At 39.2% G+C, this 22,984-nt stretch overlaps 1 protein-coding gene and 1 pseudogene across 3 annotated transcripts in view; both read right to left on the reverse strand.

Moving 5' to 3' along the window:
- Herpud2 (HERPUD family member 2) overlaps positions 1-22,984 on the reverse strand; it is a 45,004-nt gene that overhangs the window by 9,802 nt on the left and 12,218 nt on the right. For all 3 annotated transcript variants that reach the window (NM_001024988.2, XM_039081017.2, XM_017595533.3), the window contains 3 exons: positions 17,819-17,896; positions 15,212-15,325; positions 13,734-13,885 (listed from right to left, as the gene is read on the reverse strand). In NM_001024988.2, the coding sequence (NP_001020159.2) occupies positions 13,734-13,885; positions 15,212-15,325; positions 17,819-17,896 (344 nt within the window). The remainder of the gene's footprint in view (positions 1-13,733; positions 13,886-15,211; positions 15,326-17,818; positions 17,897-22,984) is intronic.
- On the reverse strand, positions 820-13,726 carry Chmp5-ps2 (charged multivesicular body protein 5, pseudogene 2; annotated as a pseudogene).

The following is a 22,984-nucleotide window of genomic DNA, read 5'->3' on the forward strand; positions in this document are numbered from 1 at the left end:
ATACCAACAAAGAACATGAAACAGACCTAAACTCAATCTAGAGCCTGAATTCAGCAGAGCTGTTCTAGGTGACAAACAGACCTGTGACCAAGAAAATAAAATGTCTTAAATATATTGAGACTTTAAAGTAATATGCAACAAAGACAAATAATATGGTTTGCCTCCGTAGAGTAGCAAACAAATTAATATAACCTAATAATGAAAAGCCAGATAGAATTTATATAGATCTAACATATTTCTAGCCTGTGTTTTTTAAGTTTATAAACAGAATAAAACTTATGGTCTTCCAATTTTAAATGTGTACACAGAAAAATGCAGAAGTATAATTGCAAAAACTTCAGTAAAGTTTATTTCTGAGTGGTGGACCACAGATGGATTTTCAGTTCACATACAAACATCAAAGCTGTTACTAATTCAGAGTAACTGACTTGATGAAGGTGAGTGTCTAATAAACTAGTCAGCAATATCTGTAGTCAAATAAATATGACAGCACAACAGATGAGTCTAAAACCAGTCTATGTAAACAGGACCTGTAAACCACTATTTACAAGACAGCATGTGCTTCTGTGCTCTTCTCATGTTTCCCCAAGAGCAAAGGGAGCTCTAATCACCAACCCCAGGATTTCTCAAGTCAAGTTCACCATGTATGGTGGGTAAATTTAGCAGGCTTCTGAGAATCATCTAAAAACATGAAGCTCCAGGGAGTAAGACAAAGAACCCAGCCACGTTAGCAAGCACACCTGAGACAGGGAATGGCTGCTATGTGGTGGGTAACTGCAGACTAGTTAAGGACTGCTGTTAGAAAAAGGAGAGCAGAACTTTTATTTTGGTATTAAATTTTCCAAAGTCACTAAAGCACTGCTCCTGCACATTTAAGGCGAGAGCTCTGTTAAAGCGGGCCGAGATGCAAGTGCTGCTTCATTGGTAAAATCGTGACAGTGTATGTGAAGAGAGGGGAATAAGTGATGGGGAAGAACAGCCCACTCAGGCCTTGGGTACAGAGTTAAAACAGAACTTACGTACTGAACTTCGTTCATTGTTGGTCACAAAAGCACTCTTGCCCACTAAGAGTCTTATTTTTGCTCGTTGGCGTCATTTGAATGTTTTACAGTACTAGGCACACTGGCTGAATATGCAACACTGACCTACAGCAATGCATTTGTAAGTTACTGTTTCAAACACTTTACATACATTAATCTACGTAACAATCCTATAAGATAATTTCTAACATCCCTCAGGTAAGGAGTGAGCTAAAGCATGGCGAAGAGACTGTTCTAAAGTCTTATTTCACAACCCAGTTTAGAAAAGTTACTGACTTTTACAGATGTGTGTGTATGCGTGTGTATGCGTGTGTGTATTCTGAAAACCTACAATATTATAAACTTCTTGTTTGTCTGGATGGGTGGTTACTTAGTTCACTGGTTGGGTGGCTGATTTGGAGACAGGGCCTTACTATGTAGCCAAGGCTGACCTTGAACTTGCAAGCTTCCTATCTTTGCCTTCCAAGTGCTGGGATTACAAGTATGTGTCATTATGCCAGGCTCACAGCTTTCTTTTATTATAATATATTCACTACAATCATAAAAAAGTAAAAAAAAACTATCAAAGATAACAGCTGTTAATGTGTTATTATTTGACGGATGGTGGCTTGTACCTTTAATCCCTGCACTTGGGAGACAGAAGGAAACAGATCTCTGAGTTCAAGGCCAGGCTGGTCTACAGGAAAGTTCCAGGACAGCCAGAGCTACATAGAGAGATCCTGTCTTGAAAACCCAAAATAAAAAAAGTTATTATTTATCCCTCTAGGTTCATTTATGACACTCTCACTCACTATTACCAAATGAAATCAATAATATCATTCACTATACACTGAGATAAACTGAATTGTTTTACCATAAAAAAGTCACTGTCATAATACAGAATATATTTTAAGCAATTCTTTTATTATGGAAACTCTGAGGATACTGCCTTTTACAAATAACTACTGATTTATTGGTTCTTTTTTTTTTTTTTTTCGGAGCTGGGGACCGAACCCAGGGCCTTGCGCTTCCTAGGTAAGCGCTCTACCGCTGAGCTAAATCCCCAGCCCCATAACTACTGATTTATAACAATCATTTTAAAAAATATTTTAGAGAGAGAGAGCACGCACCACGTGTACGTCCATAGAGGCTAGTAAAGGGTGGTCTGCCTCCTCTAGCTGGAGTTAAAGGTAGTGGACAGCTCCTTAACACAAGGTGACAAGCAGTGAAGCCGGGTTCTCTGCAAGGGCAAGCACTCTTAACTGCAAAGTCACCTCTCCAGCCCTAGTAATCATTTTCTTAAGACAGAGGGTTCCTAAGACACTTTAGAGAACTCTAAAACCAGCTTCCTCTTAACACGACAGGAAGTAGGAAAGACTTCAAGAAATATGAGAGAAATGGGGTTTGTTGTATTTTACTATCCATCTTTGCTTTCCTACATTAGGAAAAATGAATTTTGATAAAAGTTCTAAGCCATATGAACTGTTTCTGCTGTCCTGTTTACCAGACCTATCTTTGGTCATATCACCCCATTACCACCTACCTTTTCATTTTCAGCTCCATTACCACTGTAGGGCCAGGACCGTGGTTTGATATACAGTGTTACAATGTACAACAGTTATCACTGTTACATTCAAAAGCACACAATGAAAACAGAAGTACCCAGTAATAGATTCTGCTTTCCTACACCACACAGGCTCAAACAGTGTTCTCCCAGATTTTGCTCTCCGAACTGAAAGATGTGTTTTACCTGTGACTGTTGGCTACATCTCCTATGGAACTGCCTCACTAAGGAACTTGATGTAATGGCTATACATGAGGTTTCCACAGAAAGGTTTGTAAAAGGCTCCCTCCTCTGTGGATTCTGAACAGCATGAATGTTTGGCATAACCTGAAAACAGCGTGGTTTTACACACCTCAGCTCCAAGGACTCACTCATAAGAAACGTGTGGCGCCTTTTAGAGAGTGATTATGGAGTAGAAGCAGGGACAGTCTGGAGAGATGGGTTAGCTGCTAAAAGCACCACTTGCTCTTTCAGAGGCCTGAGGTTTGATTACAAGCACTCACATGGTAGCTCACAACTGTTCCTAATTCCAGTTCCAGAGAATCCAATGCCCTCTTCTGGCTTCTGCAGGTACAGACTCACACATGAAGCACAGACACACATGCAGGCAAAATACCCATACACAAATTATAAAGTGAATTATAAAGTGAAATTTAAAAATTAGACTGCTGGGCTCAACAGTAAAATGATTACCATCCACTAATATAGTCTGATGACCTGAATCAGATCCTTAGAACCCAGTAAAGGTGGAAGGAAAGAACCAACTTCATAAGGATGCACTATGGCCTCCAACCCCAAAATACTACCACTACTACTACTACTACTACTACTACTACTACTACTAATAATAATAATAATAATAATAATAATAATAATGTTATTATATTTTTATATTTTAAATATAAAATACATTTATTTAAATATAAATTAATATTAATGTTTTTCCTTTTGAAAATTATTTGAGTATAAATAAATGTCCTATACATTAAATATCAAGAAATATCCATTGTTCATTACAAGTCAGGCTATTCTACTGAGGGAACCATGGAATCAATAACTCATGATACAGTAGTGACAGTTTATTCCAACAGTAGACGGAGTAATGACTTACTCACGTGACACAACAAAACCCATCAGAGGATGACACCACTTAAACCCATCTGCAATGCCACAATAGACAACGGTTCTGAAGTGTAGTATCAGCAGTCTCAATCTCATCCATAATCTTTATCTTACCAATAGATCATCATACTACCAGAGAATTTAGAGTCTCGTCTCCTTGGTTTAATTTCAGATTATTCTTTTTTTTTTCTTCAGAGCTGGGGACCGAACCCAGGGCCTCTACCACTGAGCTAAATCCCCAACCCCAGATTATTCTTAATGAATGAAAACAAGTCATACAAAGTCAAAGGTACTTTTCAGTTAATCTTTCCTAAGAGAAAAAAAAAAGAATCAAATTTTAGTAAAGACAGCTTCCTCCAAGCAATGAGTTCCTTAATGGAAAAAAATAAAAAGACAGGAGCAGTGTGATTAGCTTTTCCTTCAAAGAAAGGAAATCTGTTTGGTAAACTGGGAGATAATTCCTAGTCCCAGAATTGTTTTGTTTTGTTTTGTTTTGTTTTGTTTTAATCACATGCAGGAACGCTATGTCTATGAAGCTGGAATCTGTGGCAGTCCAAAGTCAGCCACCAGCACTCCATCCTTGTTTTCTGTCAGTGGGAGCACCTTCTGGAACTGCGTGCGGGTGCAGAAGCTGCTGTGGCCTCATCTAGTTCTGGGGTGCCGTAGGTGCGGCCCAGGGCTTCCTGGGTCCCGTTTGCATCTTCCACCATGTCTTCCAGCTGGCCTTGTATATCCTCAATCTGGTCGACTCTGACTTCCTTGTAAGCCTTCCTCATTCCCTTTACTCCTAATTTCATGGCATCAACCACGGTCCTGCTGTCCTCCAGTGACTGGATGGTGTAATTAGCTTGCTCCATATTAAAGAACTGTTGGGCAAGGGTGTCTCGCTCAAACATCCACTTTTGCTTCAAAACCCTCAGAGCTTTCTGTTCGACCATGTTCTTAGCAGGACCCTCTCTCATCTTCTTGAGCTGATCCTTATACCTCACTAGTTCAGCATCCAACCTGGAAACTTTTTGTGAATGGATCCTGCCCTGCTATCCACCGTCCCAATGCAGTCAGGCTAGGTGGCGGAGCCTTGGGTTTTGCTTTCCAAAGAATCGGTTCATCTTGGCGGGCGGCGAGGAAACCCAAACACTAGAGGAATGCCAGCTAATTTATTTTATTAATCAAGATTTCTAAACCCTGTATTCTTGAAAGTGCAGTCTTCTTCACCCAATCACTCTTCAGAAGAGTAAGTAGTTCTATTGTGAGAATGAGTAAGCCAGTAAGATGGCTTAGTGGTTAAGTGTGCCTGCTGCCAAGCCTGACAACCTGAGTTTGATCACCAGAACTCACAGGATAGAAGAGAACTAACTTTTGCAAGTTGTTGCAAAAATGGAAATGTTGTAACTTAGATGCTTGCTATTCAAAGTGAACCCAGTAGTACCTGAACCCTGTTCACAAGATGCAGAGACCTACTAAACTAAAGCCCGCAGATCAATAAATCGTCCAGGAGACTGATAAATAGGAACATTAAAGATTGACATGGATGCCCTGATAATTCAGATATATAATATACTTTCTTTATTTTTTTTTCACGTGGAGAAGTTTAATGAGAGAAGAAGAGTAGAAGAGGAGAGGAATAGAGGCCGGCCATGGGCATGTGGGGGGAAGCAGGGAGGGAATGGGGAGAGAAGGGCTATAACATATTTTCTAAAAAGTACTTTAACCCTATAATTCTCAAACTATAAAAGTAGGTACATATATAAATTGCAGGCCCAGCTCCTGCCACGGTCAAGTAAGTGCTCCCCAGGCTTGAAGCACTCAGTCCAAAGTCCCCTCATCCTCCCAGTATATACCCAAAAGAAAAAAATGAGATAATCAAAATATAGCTGACATCAATAAAATAGAAAAGAAAAATAAATACAAAGAATCAATGAAAGGAAGAATTGGTTGGTTAAAAAGGTAAACAAGAGCAAGGCCCTGGGTTCGGTCCCCAACTACTAAGAAAAGAAAAAGAAAAAGAAAAAAAAAAAGGTAAACAAGATTGACAAACCTTTAGCCAAATTAACCAAAATAAAGAGAGGAGACATTATTATAGATAACAATGAAACTCAGAAAATTAAAAGAACCTATTTTAAAAGCTATATTCAATGAAATTGGGATTCTAAAAGAAATGAACAAATTCCTATATTCAAACAATGCATTAACACATTAAAAGTAAGCCAAGATTAAATAAATAATTTAAACAGATCCAAAATCAGCAACAAGATTATAAAGATAATAAGCCCCACCCTTTACTGCCCAACACATATGCAAAAAAAAAAAAAAAAAACCAACCTATGAAATGGAAGATTTACTGCAAAATTCTACCAGAACTTATAAGAATTAATTAACATTAATGCTGAGACCAGCATGGTCAAGTGTAAGGGACAGAATGACATGGTTCCAACCCCTGGAATGGAACCAGCAGGGCATGGGCCTCCATAAGTGTTGGTGGTTGCTGTGGGCATAAGGCTTATTTATATATTAGTGTACATATTTTCACATTCCTCCTCTCTTCCAAGGTTAATTGCTCCATGATAATCAGAGTCCAGGAGACCAGGGTGTGTCTGTTTCAGCAAAACACTGTGACTGACCTTCAGGACAGCCTTAAGGCTGTGGGAAAGAATGCTGAAAACATGAGTATAAACATATATAATTTCTCAACTATGCAAATATAAGGACATAATATGAACTGTATAAGGAGCATCACAGATCTAAAGGGACAGAAGCAGCTACACCGTGAGCCAGCCTGTCAGAAAGATACAAAGACAAGCAGATACAAAGGTAAGCAGATTCCTGAGTTCAAGGTCAGCCTGAGTCAGAGGGAGTTTAGATACAGGACAGGTGTGTTGTGGTTTGCCCTGAAGTTATCTGTATTTTGATGTTTATTTCACTGCTCCAAGGACAGCTGCCTAGTCAAGAATCTGGTGACTTCACCAGAACCTCCTCACTGAATTTGTAAAGTACAGGTGAGGGGTAGGTACAGGATAGAAGGAGGCCTGTCATTGGAGGAGAAGGAAGGATGGGCGGGAGAGAAGTTTGAAGGAAGAGGAGGAGACTAGAGGAGAAAGAAAGAGACAGGAGAGAGGAGAGGGTGAGAAGCCATGGCAGGTGATGTTAAGATTCTGCTCTGTGGGGCTGGAGAGATGGCTCAGTGGTTAAGAGCACCCGACTGCTCTTCCAGAGGTCATGAGTTCAATTCCCAGCAACCACATGGTGGCTCACAACCATCTGTAAAGAGATCTGATGCCCTCTTCTGGTGTATCTGAAGACAGCTACAGTGTACTTATATATAATAAATGAATAAATAAAAAAAATTAAAAAAAAAAAAAGATTCTGCTCTGTGTATCTACAGGTTGTTATTAATGTTCCTAAGGGATGGATGGTACCGGGCTTTGTATGTTTAAGTGGGCAATTATATCTTATCAATTGGGTCAAAGATTATTGTGTTATGTGTTCTTTTATGTGAGGGTTTGAGTATGGGAGAGTGTGGTGGCTGGAGACACTGGGCCGCTGCGGAGTTGGTATGTGTTTCTGCCAAGATATCTAGCAGATATCTTGGGACCCCGCAGTGCGGACCTAGCGAGGGAAAAGACAGCTATACTTTTTTTATTTTTATATTTTTACAACAACACAGGTGTAGTAGGAATGGTAATTTCAGGGCTGAGTCCTACCCAGCTATCTTATTGTTTGCACTTGTGCTTTCTGTCTCTAAGAATCAAGGGACTAGGATCACAGGATGAGATAATCAAAAGAGAACCTAGAGTAATGACTGAATTGATATGTAAATTAAAAACTGGGTTTGATCTGCAAGAGATGAGCTATCCAGAGAGTTTTTAGAAGAGCAAGAGAAAACTGTCTCAAGCAGAACACAAAGAGAGATCAGTCTGGAAAGCAGAACATAGGCTCTCAGATTGAACCCACAATTTGACTTTGAGTTGTTTGTTTTACTGCTCCCAGACGCCCTTCTCTCAGAATCCCTCTCCAAACCAAGGCTGGTCCTTAGCATATCAATGCTACTCAAGTTATTCTATCAAATAGAAAAGGGTCCCAAAATATTTTATGAAGGTGATATTACCCTGATATCAATACCAGATAAAGACTGTACAAAAAATAAAAAAATTATAGACAGAACTTAGAACTTTCCGAAGAACATATGTGTAGAATTTCTCATTAAAATGCTGTCAGGCCAAATTCAAATTCGTATCAAAAAGCTCATCTGTCAACATCTCTTTATGACAGAAGTCATGGAGCGTGTAGGATGAAGGAAGCACGCATAGGTCAACATCATAAAGGCTACACAACAAACCACAGTGAGCACTGAAGGCTACACAACAAACCACAGTGAGCACCACGCAAAAGGAAACCTTAGCGATTCCACCTAAAATGAGGAAAAAAAAGCAGGTGTCCACTCTCTCACTCCTATTCAATAGAGTACTTGAACTCTTAGCTAGAGCAAAGGACAAAAAGAGATAAAAGGAATAAAAATAGGAAAAGATATTATGATAATCATGATAGGATCCTTAAAAAGAAAAAACCCTAAAGGCTCAAATTAAAAACTTCTTAGAGCTTATAGATAATTCAAACAAAGTGGCAGCATTACAATTAACACACAAAGACCAATACCCTTCTTGTATTCCCATGGAAAAAAATCAGAACTATTCCCATTCATATTAGTCATAAAAGGGTGGGGGGATGGACCTAAACAAGGTAAATAAAGACTTCTATAATAAAAATTCTTTACAGCACTGAAGAAAGAAATTGAGGAAGATAATACAATAGGGAAAGACATTTTGTGTGCATGGATTCAAAGAATTAATATTGTGAAAATAACCATCAAAGCTTATCTACAGAATCAATGATCCCAATCAAAATTCCAACATTATTCTTCACAAAAAAAAAAATCCAAAATTATATATGGAGGCACAGAAGACCAAGAACAGCAAAACAATCCTGAATGAAAACAGTGATTCAGAAAATACTACTATCCCTCATTCTAACTACACTACACAGAGAGAATGACAAAAACAGTGTGGTACTGGCAGGAAGAAAGACCAAAGGAACATAACCTTGATTCCCTGATGTAATTCCAAAAAACTTAAGTTATCTGATTTTTGATAGAGATACCAAAAATATACATCAGAGAAAGGACAACATCTTCAACAAATGGTGCTTGAAAACTAGACTTCAACATACAAAAAAATGAAAGTAGATCTTTATCTCTCACCATGCATAAAACTCAACTCCAAATAGATCAAGGACCTGAGCATATGACCAGCTACCCCAGCTGCTGGAAAGGAGAGCAAGCTTCAACTCAGAGGCACAGGTATGGACCTTTTCAATGAGGTCTCAGAGTCACAGGAAATAAGACCAACAAGCAACGGATGGGATTTCATAGAACTGAAAAGCTTCATTACAACAAAGAAAACTGTGAAGCAAGTGAATACACAGCCCACAGAATGGCAGAAAATCTTTGTCAGCTCTACACTCAACTGAGGATTACTGTCTAGAATATACAAAAACAAAAAGCAAAAACCCTTTAAACATTAAGAAAATATTCTTAAAAATTAGCTATACAACTAAACAACAAACAAAAAACCAATGTCTAGGCATCATAAGAATACTGGACTTTCTTAGACATAAAGGAAATACAAATTAAAACTACTTTGAGAATCCACTTCACCCAATGAGAATGGCTGACATCGGGAACACGGTACAATAAATGCTGGCATGGATTGGTGAAAGGGAAACTCTTATATTTAGTGGGATCATAAAACAGTGTAACTGCTTTGGAAATCAGTTCAGAGGTCCCACAAAAATCTAGAAATAGAACTGCCCTTTGACCCAGCTACACTACTCATGGGCTTATACCCAAAGAACTTTATATCCTACCACTGAAACACTTAAAACATCAATTCTCTACTGCTGTATTCAGCCAGAGAGGAAATGGAAACAACCTACCATCAACAGATAAATAAATAAGAAAAATGCAGTATGTACACACAATGGAACACTACTCAGTTGTAAAGAAAAACAACATGAAATTTGTAAGTAAACATATGGAACAAGAAAAAAATATATACTGAGTGAGGTGAGGCAGGCCCAGAAGGACAATGCCACATGCTCTCTCTCATCTGACCATCTCTTTTAGTTTGTGTACTTTATTTGAAACACAAGTGGAAGCCAGGAAAGTAGAAAAAAGCCTTGGGGGAAGAGGAGATACCGTAAGAAAAGGAGGGAGAGTAGAGCAGAGGTGAAAGGGAAGTAGTGAGGGGAGCAAGGAGAGTGTGGAAATATAGAGAACATCAGGGGAGAAAGGAAGGGATGACCCAAAGGAGGGGATACAGAAGCCTACTATCACAAAAGCCAACTTTAATAAAATGTGGAGGGATAGTAGGACACATGTGAAGAGAAAGGAGGAATACTGAATTGAAAAATTAAGCAGGGATGGGGTTATGGAACAGGAGAGACAATAATAGGTGGGCTAACCAAAATCAAGGATGTATGAAGAAGTATTACAGAAACTGTAGTGAGAATTTTGGCTTCTTTGAAATCCCAGTTGTGTTATGTATGTTTCTGTTTCAATCCCAGGTGTGGGATGTTGGGCTGCTTCAGAATGTCCACAGACACTAACTATGATTGTCTTGTGCTGCAGATGGGGGGCATGGTTTTTGCCAGCTACAGATGCTTTAATTCTGGAGACTCTGAAGAAAGTATAAATGAGAGTGCCCCTAGAGGGAAGGACTGTGGCAGCTGCTGCCTCAACTGCTGCCCATCTGCTGCTGCTTTTACTGGGTTGCTGGGTTGCTGGTTGCAGATTACCTGATGATAGAGACTGGAGATTGGACTTGCACTTAGGAACCCAATGGCCCTAATCAGCAGGAAGTAGTCTAAAGAAGTCTATGCCCCCCTTCCCCTCTAACCTTCTTTCTCTCCTACCTTGTGTTGGGGAGTTGAAAGGGTGGTAGATACACAAAAGTCAATAAAGAAGTTAAAAAAAAAAAAGGTATGCCAACAGGAGACGCACTGGTTAGTAAGCTAATTTCGAAATACAACTTCAAAACAATAAGAATTCAAATGGAATGAGTCTGCAAGGATGAACAATGTCACCCCCAGAAGAAATGGGTTACTACGTGTACTTTTCAATAGAAAGCATGAGATACCTTCCTACAAGTTATTGGTCAAGGAGGACCAAGTGGTCTCCAAAACAACCCAAGCTACTGCTGCTGCTCTTAATTACCACCGTAAGCACATGGTAAGGCCCTATTGTTGAAGGTACCAAATAACCTGGTTGTAGATCTACAAAAATCAATGTCAAAGTAACCAGGAGACTTCCTCGTGGCCTGGCTAACTTTCATAGTGCCCGAAGGTACAATGGTCTTTTGAACCCTGGGCCGTGGACCCTGCATAAAACAACAGAGACCTGTCAGAGAAACTACACTCTGGCACAATAAAGGCATGACTGTTAGGGGGCAATTAATTGTTTTGTTACTGGCTTGAGGCCTTCTCCACAAGAGAAAGTCTGGTCAAAAGTCCATGGCTGGAGAGGTCATGGACCCTAGAGTAGAACTTGCTATTGTTATTTTGCTAAATAACCATGCTGTCAAATTGCCACTGTGGTGGTTTGAATAAAAAAGGTTCTCAGAGATTCCTATGTTTGAATTCTTGGCCACAGAGAGTGGCAATACTAGGTGTGGCCTTGTTAAAGTAAGTGTGTCACTATGGGGTAGGCTTTGAGGTCTCCTATGCTCAAGCTCCGCCCACTGTAAAATGCAGTCCTGCAGATCAAAATGTTGCACTCTCAGCTCCTCCAGCACCATATCTGCCCGCATGCTGTTATGTTTCCTACCACAATGATAATGGACTGAACCTCTGAAATGTAAGCCAACCCCAAATAAATGTTGTCCTTATAAGAGTTGTCTTAGTATGATGTCTTTCAAGAAATAAAACTCTAAGACACCTAAATATTTATGTGTGTACACATAGTCCTAGGCTGCTCTTAACAGTGGTCAGAAAAACATTTTTCAGTCAATTCAGCCAGTGGAGAGATGGACAAAGTGCTGAGAGAAAAGTGCTCGCCAGGACCAAGGCTAAGGGGAAAGAAGAGATAGAAGGATGTGAGTGCCTGGGTGAGGTTTGGGACTGCTGTAAAACAGTCTTCGTGGCATGATTATTATAATAATCATGACCTCACTACAGCTGTGTTACCTGCACAAGACCAGGACGTACACAAGAGCAACCCAACCAAAAGACCTCCAGGCAAAACCCCTTAGGAGGGCCTGACAGTGAAGAGTTGCTAGGGAAACTCTTTTTTTTTTTTAACTGTTTGAATTATTTTTTTACATTTTTTTATTTTATTGGATATTTTTTATTTACATTTTAAATGTTATCTGTTTTCCTGGTTTCCCCTCCAGAAACCTGTTATGCCATCCCTCCTCCCCTTGCTTCTATGAGGGTGCTCCCCCACCCATCCATCCACTCCCTCCCACCTCCCAATCCTGACATTCCCTCCCCTACATTGAGGCATGGAGCCTTGAAGGACCCAGGGCCTCTCCTCCCATTGATGCCCAACAAGGCCATCCTCTGCTACATAGGTAGTTGGAGCCATGGGTTGCCCCATGCGTACTCTTCGGTTGGTGGTTTAGTCCCCGGGAGCTCTCGGGGGTCTGGTTAGTTGATGATGTTGTTCTTCCTATGGGTTGCAAACCCATTCAGCTCCTTCAGTCCTTTCTCTAACTCATGCACTGGGGACCCCGTGCTCAGTCCAATGGTTGGTTATGAGCATCTGCCTCTGTATTTGTCATGCTCTGGCAGAGCCTCTCAGGAGACAGCTGTATCAATCTCCTGTCAGCATACACTACTTGACATATGCAATATTGTCTGGGTTTGGTGTCTATATATGGGATAGATCCACCAGGTAGGGCAGTCTCTGGATGACCTTTCCTTCAGTCTCTGCTCTACACTTTGTCTCCATATTTCCTCCTCTGAGTATTTTTGTTCCTCCTTCTAAAAAGGACTGAAGCATTCACACTTTGGTCTTCTTGAGCTTCATATGGTCTATAAATTGTATCTTGGGTATTCTGAGCTTTTGGGCTAATATCCACTTATCAGTGAGTACATACCATGTGTGTTTTTCTGTGATTGGGTTACCTCACTCAGGATGTTATTTTCTAGTTCCATCCATTTGCCTAAAAATTTCAAGAAGTCATTGTTTTCAATAGCTGAGTAGTGCTCCACTGTGTGTCCATTTTCTGTATCCATTTCCCTGATGAGGGACATCTGGGTTCTTTCCAGCTTCTGGGAAAGCCATTTTTTTTTTTTTAAGATTTATTTATTTATTATATATAAGTACACTGTAGCTGTCTTCAGAAACCAGAAGAGGGCATCAGATCGCATTACAGATGGTTGTGAGCCACCATGTGGTTGCTGGGATTTGAACTCAGGACCTCTGGAAGAGCAGTCAATGCTCTTAACCACTGAGCCATCTCTCCAGCCCCAGGGAAAGCCATTCTTTATGAGGATATGGCCACTGCTAGGTTTCCCATGCTCTAGCAAATGCCCCACCTCATGCAAATATGGGAAGCACTAACTGGACTTGGTGAATTTTTCAAAAAGCAAAACAAAAACATGAAGTTGAGGAAGAGGGCATGCTGGGAACATGGGGGTGAGTTATAGGGACAATATTTCATTGTATAATATATGAAATTTGGAAAAAAAATAAAACAACTTGTCTATTCATTCAGCCAAACACACTGCGGTTATATAATACATTAGTCAGTATTTAATATTTTGTTGCTACTTTTTTCAGCGTCTCATTTTTAGTAATTGCCTAGTTTTATTTCTATTTCCTCTGTTTATATATAAAGCATATGAGAATACTTGAAAAATAAGTAAGTTTCAAATGTACTTTAACAAAGTTAAAAACTATCATGAAAAATCAAAAGGAATTTTTTTAATAATTTTATGGGTTATAATTAATTAAAACCCATAATTTCACTTACCCTTGGATTACATATGGAAACTGATGACTCTGGGCTGGGTCAGTCTGTGCTTGTGGAAGAGTACGGTGCCTCAATCCTTCTGAAGAACCAGCAACTAGTGACAAACTCTCTTGACTGGGTGATGGAGTGGTTGAATCAGAATGATCTGAATTCTACAAACAAGCAAGCAAACAAAGTAATTATGTCTTGCCAAACATGTATTTATAAAATTCCTCTGAATTTTAGAAACTGATTTGAATCTCGTAGCCAATAAAACATACTTTAATTTTAATAAAACCTTAACGGTCAGAAAGCCAAGGTTGTAATAGTATTATTGCATTTATCAGTTAGACAACAGAATAACAATCTATAAAAATATACATATGAAACTATGCAGATTAAACTACAGCACAAAAAACTCCTTTCCCAATGCCTAACACATAACAAGTGTTAAATAGTGCCACCAATTCTAGTCTGTGAACTGTTACTATAGCCAGATATCTTGTACCGTACGTCTGTACCAGTGTTAGTAGAATGAGGAACAGCAGGGATCTAAACTTCCGCAGTATCTGACACTAACCAAGAGTATAACCTTAACAAGCCATTAAAGGTCTCTCTATAGCCTCCCTCTCTTAGAAAAACAGGACTGCCCGACATTTTCAGACTGTTTTCAACTCTAAACTTCTATCACTTTAATATTTTATTTATTTATTATATATGAGTACACTGTAGCTGTCTTCAGACACACCAGAAGAGGGCATCGGATCTCATTACAGATGGTTGTGAGCCACCATGTGGTTGCCGGGATTTGAACTCAGGACCTCGGGAAGAGCAGTCGGTGCTCTTAACCACTGAGCCATCTCTCCAGCCCTAAACTTCTATCACTTTATGAATGCCACAAACAATTTTGTTTTTACAAGCCAACAAGATGCCAATCAGGATTGTAGCCCTCAGGCAATGATCGAATGGTTCAGTAAGTACAACTTTGAAAAGTTCCTCAATGAGTAACTGTTAGAAAATTGGCTTTCCAGTGTTTTATATATTTAAAACATAATCGCATTAATTATAGCAGTCTCATCTTGAAGTTAGATACAGTGTTATTTGTAAGTCCTTCTAAGCTTGTTACAATTAACTGCCTCCTGGGGCACAGGCCTCTGATCCTAGGAACTGGGAAGTAGAAGCGGGTAGATCAGCAGTTCAAGGCCAGCCTCAGCTACACAACGAATTCAAGACCAAACAAAGTTACATGAGACTCTATCAAAAAAACCAAACGATGATCAGAAAGAAACAAACAAACCTATCAACACCAAGTGTTCTGTCTTTTTATTCAGGTTAGGTTTTTTTGTTTGAATATTTGTTTTCGTTGTGGTAAGGACTGAACACACAGCCTCACCTATGTAGGGCAAGTGCTATACTGCGGAACTATACCCCAGCTCTCTATTTAGTTTTCAGAGCAGAAAGAGAATCTGAAAAGTTTAACTCCCCTCAAAATAACTCACAGAATTGGTGCTGGATGCCAGTGCTCCGTGACTTTCTCCATCGGTGCTGGATTTTGGAGAACTGGGAGGACTCCGAGAAGCACAGACTAGATGAACCATATGATACTCATCTTGCTAAAATTAAAGAAGATCACATTTAAAGAAAAATGTACAGTACAAAAGTCACTAGCTAAGCTGAACTACTTAAGACTTAAATTCCTTTCCTTTCTAGCCCAGCCATTTTGTTAGCAATAAATTGATCAGTGTTTGCAGGTAAGTTTGCCATTTTAATACTTCAAGGCCTTCTGAATTCAGTATTTTCTCTCCATGCTTGAAGAGTTGTTTAAATACCCAATAATTACTATGTTAACAGTACTTGACATATGTAAAGCAGACTTGAAGCAACAAATAGTACAAAATTTTATCAACACAAATTGTTATTTCACTAGGAAAGCATGTAGTATTGCACTAACAAAATAGAGGCCCGACACACCTTTGGACAGACCTTTGACTGGTTTCTGAACTTTGATTACTTACATATACTCGGTCTCATTTGCCTTAATTTTAGCAAAGTGAAGTACAGCTTTTTATTGCTTTCCAAATTAAGCCGCCATTTTCATCTATAACATTTACACACAGGTATAGAGCATGTCCTTGAACTGTATTCTACATATTCTGAATTATTTCCACAAACGTACAGATGAGGGAACGCACTCTAACTACTGACTGGCTTGGTCTTCAGGCTTCAGTGAGGCCACATACACATTTACAGAAGACAAAGCTGATAAGCTGGAGAGCAACTAAGAACAGCAGAGAGTGACCCAAGTGATAGAAGACTCTTACATGCACATGAGCAGGACGGGTAGGCAGAGTCAAGAAAGATCTCAGAGTGAGGAGTGGGGAGGCTTGATCAACTTCCAGGAACCTTAAAGAAACTTAGGACACGGCTAACAGACCAAGCTAGCGTACTGGGACACAATGACGGACATATGTCAAAGTCTTCTGCATAAAACTGAGAAGCATAAACCACAATTGCTTTAGGAGCCTAGAGGATGAAGTTCTTAGGGCTATGCAGCTTACAGAAAGGCTTCAGACAGACAGCATGAGGTAGTGTTTCTTAATATATAGAATCTCTCTGCTTCTGAGCAGGAAATACTAAAAAATATATATCTATTGTGTATCCCTATAAACCCAGTGCCAAAAGATCATACTAATAATGGTTAATCACAGCCCACATTCACCTTCAGGGATACATCTATAGAATATTTTATAACTAAACAGTGTGCAGAGCCAATGGCAACATTTTACAAAACAAAACAAATAAACAAACAAAAACAACTTTAAGAGAAACAGTTCAAAGAACTATTTAAAATGTAACATGGCCCTTGACAAGGTCTACAACAATCAAATTCTGAGAGTATTAATGTGTAGGTTTTAAGCTATTATTCAGAAAACAATGAACAATAAATGCACCTGTATTTCAAAAAGCAGACAGCATTAACAGTTTTCAGCAGGAAAACAAAACAACTTTAAGGCTAGCTCAGTGGTAGAGCTATACTAGCATGTGCAAAGTCCTGAGGATGATCCCAGGATCACAAAAGAAACCAAGTGCAAACAATAAACAGGGGAGCATGGTTTAGAACTAGTCTACATGATACCATAATGGTGGAAACAGATGAGACATTTGTCAAAATCCATGAGACATACACCACCCAGAGTAATTAACTCTGAGTGTGCATAATTTAGAGTGAGAGTGTCCACTGATCACAACAGATAACTAAAGCTGGTGGTCACACCTGGGGGAGGCTATAGAATAGGGGGAAAGTGGATGAGAGATCTTTGTGCTGTAAACACACTGAAATATTACTTAAGCAGAAGAAATACATTGACACTCTATTTTAAACTTCCTGTGCCAGAGCGAAGTGTCAACTGTTAAAGGCGAGGCACACAACTGAAACATATTTATTAGGTTCCCACAGGTGAGTATAAACAGAGGAGAACAGGTCGGGAATACCTGCATCTAGAGTTATGTTAAAAAGCCCAAGCACTAAATGTAAAGCTATTCAATATTGTGTAGTCACAAACAAAAGGTAGCATGTCAAGAGTACAAGGGACAGTGAAGTAAAAGGTGGCATCAACTAACCAGCAGCCAAGCTGACTGTCAAAACCTGCTCTGACCCATACCCAGCGCTGCCTGAGCATCAGCACTTACACTGGGAGCGGATATGGCACCGAGGCAACTTCCTACTTCCTGTCCTGAAATTAAACTGCTAACTCAAACAATTTTTATTAAATCGTTACATGGCCCGACTGAAAATGGGTTTAAAGAGATGTTCTTTAAATTTAAATTTTTCACTGCTGTAAACACTATTCCTGCAGTCCTGAAAAACCAATGTTTTCTTCTAAAAGACAAAATGCATCTGAATACAAATATGTCACCCCACGTCAGACTTAGCTCAACGGGCATACAGAACTGTTGGCCAAACAACCTCTGTGTCCTGTTGTTTTGTTGCTTGTTTTACTTATTTTTCTTTGTTCTGCTACCCACAGGGGTTGATGAACTACACTGGCTAGACAAACCCTGAGAGGCGGCTTTTCTCGCTCTTCTAAGGTAGAAGGAGAGCTTACTTTTCTGAGAATGTCTTTCAGCTGCAGATGGTCAGGAAGTAGTCTGCCAGAATACACCAACCTCTGGTCTTTTGTCAACTAGAAATGGGATAGAAAAAAGAAGTCAGCCTTTTAATTACGTAAATTTAAGGTTAGGGATAACATGACTAAATCTGGATAAAACTAAGCTCTCCTTGGGGGACAAATAAACAGAAAACACATATTTTAAGATTTTTTTTTTTAGCCCAGGTTCTGCTGAAGGCGGTTAAGAACTGAGTAAACGGCTGCACATCCATAAACAAAATGTAGGTCACCACCATAAAGCTTGACAAACAGGTAAACTAGAAATCTGTTTTATCAGCTATAATGTAGTGCTCTTAACTAAAAGCCTTCAAGCTCATATAAATGAAAAAGCAAAGGACTTCTATCACTAATTAACAGAAGATGCCTTTTCAAGATCACCAATTATTTTGAACTGTTTTTGTCAGTACTTTTTAAATATGAAATATACACAGATTTAATTTCTTCCCTCCAAATATAACACGGAAAAGCTGATTGGTCTTAATTTGAAAGTCATTTGCATCTAAAGGCAAGTTCCATACCTCCTCTACCTTTAACTGTTCCTGCCACTCAAAATATCTACACACACTTAAAACAGCAAAACCAACCCAACAGAAAAGCCAACCCAAGTCCATGGAGATTCACCTCTGCAAGTAATGCATAATAGAAATGTTCTGCTTGGCTCTGTTACACATTGTACTTCATGAAACATCTGCTAAAGTTCACATTGTTAGCACTATTTAAAATGAGTGTGTTTGGTAGTCCCCATAAGGCCTATTTGCAAACCATTCCTTGAATTCCATGAAAATAATTTATTAGCCATATCAAATGTCAAATCCCAAATCCAATCCAAGCTATAAATATAATGTTTAACAAACTTTATTTTCAGCATGGCTATGGTAAGTCATATAACTAAAAGTCTTAATAGATATTGTCATGCTGAGTGAGATCTATAGTTCAGGCACTCTAGATACTGAAGACGCAGTTATCCTTTCAAGAAGTTTAACTGATAGACATGATTTTAGTGTGCTATATCTAACATGTTACATGTAAATTCCTATATTAAACACAAAGTTTTTTTTAATCCCAAATCTTGAAGCCTATAACCAGTACATAAAAACTCAATAGAGTTCTATGACATTAGAAAAACATATTTGGTCTTCATCTCATTTCCTGCCATTTAACCTCTCTGTAATATCCTTACCCTAGAACAGTAATCCTCAACCTTCTTAATGCTTCAACCTTTTAATGCACTCCCTCATGTTAGAGTGACCCCTAACCATAAAATATTTTTCATAGCTACTTCATAACTGTAATTTCGCTGTTATGAATCATAATGTAAGTATCTGATATGCAGGATATCTGATATGCAAACCCAGTGAAAAGGGGTCGTTCAGCTCTCAAAAGGGGGCACACCCCACAGGGTAAGAACCACTCCTCTAGATTTTGTTTGCTAATGAGATAACCAGTATCTAGAGAGAAATAAATAGTCTTGGGATAAAGCTTGGTTTCCAGGGGAACCATCCCTGGGATTAGAGTTGTCACTTCCTGTTTCGATCTCCAGAAAGAGGGTCCAGTTTGAGTTAACAGATGGTCAGTGACTTAATCAACTATACTTATTTCCATGAAAGACCAAAAGGATTGAGTTCCAAGAGTTTCTGGATGGCTAACAGGGAAACAAGTTGAGATGTGCAACATGGCTGGAGATCATGGAGGACCTAAAACTTCTTCACTGCCTTTCATCCACACATACTTCACCAAATGCAGCATGCCCAGCTAGCTACCCAGCAGCATCCTTTATCCCCTAAGGGCAAGTAGGTACGAGAGTTTACGGCCCATCCAAGAATATTTTGAGCAGCATAATTTGGTCTTGAAGGGCTTAAAAAAAAAAAGATACAAAGTTGAGTGGGTAAAGAGGAGGGGAGTGGATGTGGAAAGAAATAGGGGCTAAATATTATCAAAACACATATGCAACTTGAAATTTAAAGACTAATAAAATTTCTTTTTTTAAAAAAAAGTAAAGGTGTATAGAAATTCACCAAGCTCCCTTCTCCCGTATTTCACCCTGTGCAGCTCTTCAGCTAAACCTTTGTCCTTCATAGTAACTGTTTAAGTAACCCCGTCTGAAGAGGGAAGACAGAGGGACAGACCAGTGGTACTTAGACACAGGATCTGACAGTTCGTCTTCATAAATAAGCTGAATTAGATGACATGCAGCTAGTGTCTTCGGAGAAGTTTTCACAGGTAGTGACTAGAAGTTACAAAGTATTTTGAATTGAATGCTCTGATTCTAAGAGAAAGCAAGAGTTTCTTATTCTGCAACCTACAGGCAGTGAATGGTAAATTATTGCATAAGTTCATGCTAGATAAGTTAAGCAAGGAGTCAATACTGATCAAATGAACCCTAGAGAAGTTCATTTTATAAATATTATAGCATTATAAATCATCATTTTCCCACCAGCCTCAACGTTTCATTAGAGACATTAGTGTGTTATACTATCACTTGACCTAAAGAACAGTCCTTGTGCAAATTCTCCTGCACGAAGTAGATGGAATGAGAAGAACCACTATCATGTTAAAAAAACCTCTCAAGTATTCATCATCAACTGACAGTCTATAGTTCTTATCCTATCCCACTCCTCCCTACCCAGACAAAACCTCACCTCTAGTAGAGTACATTAAAGCAAATACATCTCTCTTTTCACTTGGTTTGGTGCAATCACTAGTGTTTTGTTTGTTAATAACTGTAAGACTGCCACATCCAACCATGAAGCTCAATGTTTCTCACTACTCTAAAATTCCTTAGAGATTGTTTGACTCAAACAAGAGCCTCATACAATTGATATGATTGGGTTATATCGCTTTACTATTTTTATGTTTTTGAGACAAGGTCTCATGTAGCCTAGGTAGGTCCCAAGCTTTCTACACAGCCACAGATGACCTTGTGAACTCAGCCTCAGGTGCCCTATATTTTGCTACAAATGAGCTTGAACTTCTGGTTCCCTTTTCTGCACTTCCCAAGCAAGCACTGGGATTACGGATGTGTGCCACCATGTCACAAATGCTGGCCCAGACCTATAACCCCCAAACATTTCCAGTTTCTTTTCATTTGTCCTGTGTGCTTTTAAAAGAAGTCATCTCATCTTAGTTACATTCTGTCCTGTTTGAGCCACATGTATCCCCTGGCAATCCACAGCAGTAGTTAGTGTGAGAAGGTTAATTGGATTCAGATTAAGGTCTTTGACAGAGTACTTTGTAATAGTGCCATCATCCCTGCACATCACTGATTTTGGCACATGTAGATTAGGATGGTGACTTTGAGTGACACTGAGCTTGATCGGTGGTTCTGATGTTGCCAGACTGATCTGTCCCTTAAAAATTTACTATCTACTTTACTAGTTACCTACATAGTTGCTGAGACCCATTCTTTCATTAGGAGTAGCAAACTCCGTTTCCTAATTCCATAATTCCTTCTGGTTTTAGTATGACGTTCCAGAACTTTATCTTATTAACTCTTTTATTATTCGGTCTCTATGAAGAAAACACCACAATGTACAACTACTGCCTTTGTCAGCTTTCAGAGTAAGTGCCCCACGCAACCTCCAGAGCGACCAGTGAGGTGCTAATTTTTTCCCCTTTTGTATCTTGGTGCGTTCACAGAATTTTTGCTTTGGAATCCTAACTCTTGTTTTTCCCAGTTAGCCTCAGACCACTCCATGTTTGACCATTATGGATCCCTTTAAAGTCCCTTTAAAGTCCCTTTGACATAATCTGTAGCTGCTCTAACAGTTTTCTTACTGTCAGACACAAAATGCCCTTAGGTTCATTCAGCTTCTACCTTTTCCGATGAGGTAACTTAGGACTGCCACTGATCAGGCACCTAATTCTTTTTCATTGAAACTGTACTGAAAGACAGAAATCTGAGAATTTGGAGTACTTACTCTTGTCTTCAGGAACCAAAGCTACAAAATCAGTTCTTTATTTTTAGGGGGAAAAAACCTTAAGCCCTGAGTTCAGACTTATATTTTCTATTTCGCATTTTCACTTATTTGTCTCTTCCCTCACCTTTAAAAATATACTTGATAATGGCATTAATATGCTATCTGAAAATTGTTTTTATCTATTTATAATCTCAAAATAATAACCAAAGCTGTTTACATATGATCTGAATGACGTCTGTGATTCCTGATAGTCCCCTCCGTATCCTTAAGATAAATCCCAGTGACTTGCATCTGAGAGCTATAACTCCAACTTGCCAGACAAAATATACCGGTTCAATAGTGGCATGATCGCTGGAGCTTCAAGCAGTTAACTTAGACTCATAGCTTGTCAAAAGGCTGAGAATACAAGATTGATGAGAGTTCAGTCTGAAACAAGACATCTATTATCACCTCCCTCCAACATGACTCAGGAAAACACTGTAGGAAAGGATGCACAGCATGCAAACGCTAGAGAATGGAAAGAAGTGTGAAAGACTATCTTCTGGACGTGAGATGGCTAGTCAACCACAATTTATTCCACTTAACAAGGCTGGGCCTGGGGAGGGATTCATTGGCCCACTCCTCCTGAGGAGCTATGAGCAGTTAGTTAATGGTTGCTGGTAAGGGGGCAGCATATTCCTAAGTGCTATAAGCATTTATAAGTGCCCCTTGTTCAAGTAAATAAAATTTAAGTCCACTTGTAACAGTGTATCCCTTCTCATTATATGAATACACATACATAGTTCTCTTTTCCTTCTTACATAAAAGGCAGGAAACCAACGGTGCTTGTTTTCTGATGTCATGCTTTCTCAGTATATCCTGTAGGTAACACCTTAGGCATACACAAATAGCTTCCTAATTCCTCTTGACAAGTTTATAACATTCTACTGTACCTAAGTGCCAATAAATTTATTTATATTTATTCAAATGCTCCCAGGCTTCTAATATACCAGAGACCTTCTCCTCCCACATTAGTCTATTTATCGCTGCATTCCTTGCAAAGCATCCTACAAAACGATCACTAGGAATGCTAGTGAACATTGTAACATAATGTAAACAATCTTGGTAGAATAACAGCTATATCCCTGACCTCAATCTATACTATAGAGTAATAGTGATAAAAACTGCGTGGTATTGGTACGGAGAC

Source organism: Rattus norvegicus, chromosome 8 (assembly GCF_036323735.1).
Source record: "Rattus norvegicus strain BN/NHsdMcwi chromosome 8, GRCr8, whole genome shotgun sequence".
In the NCBI taxonomy this organism is placed as follows: domain Eukaryota; kingdom Metazoa; phylum Chordata; class Mammalia; order Rodentia; family Muridae; genus Rattus; species Rattus norvegicus.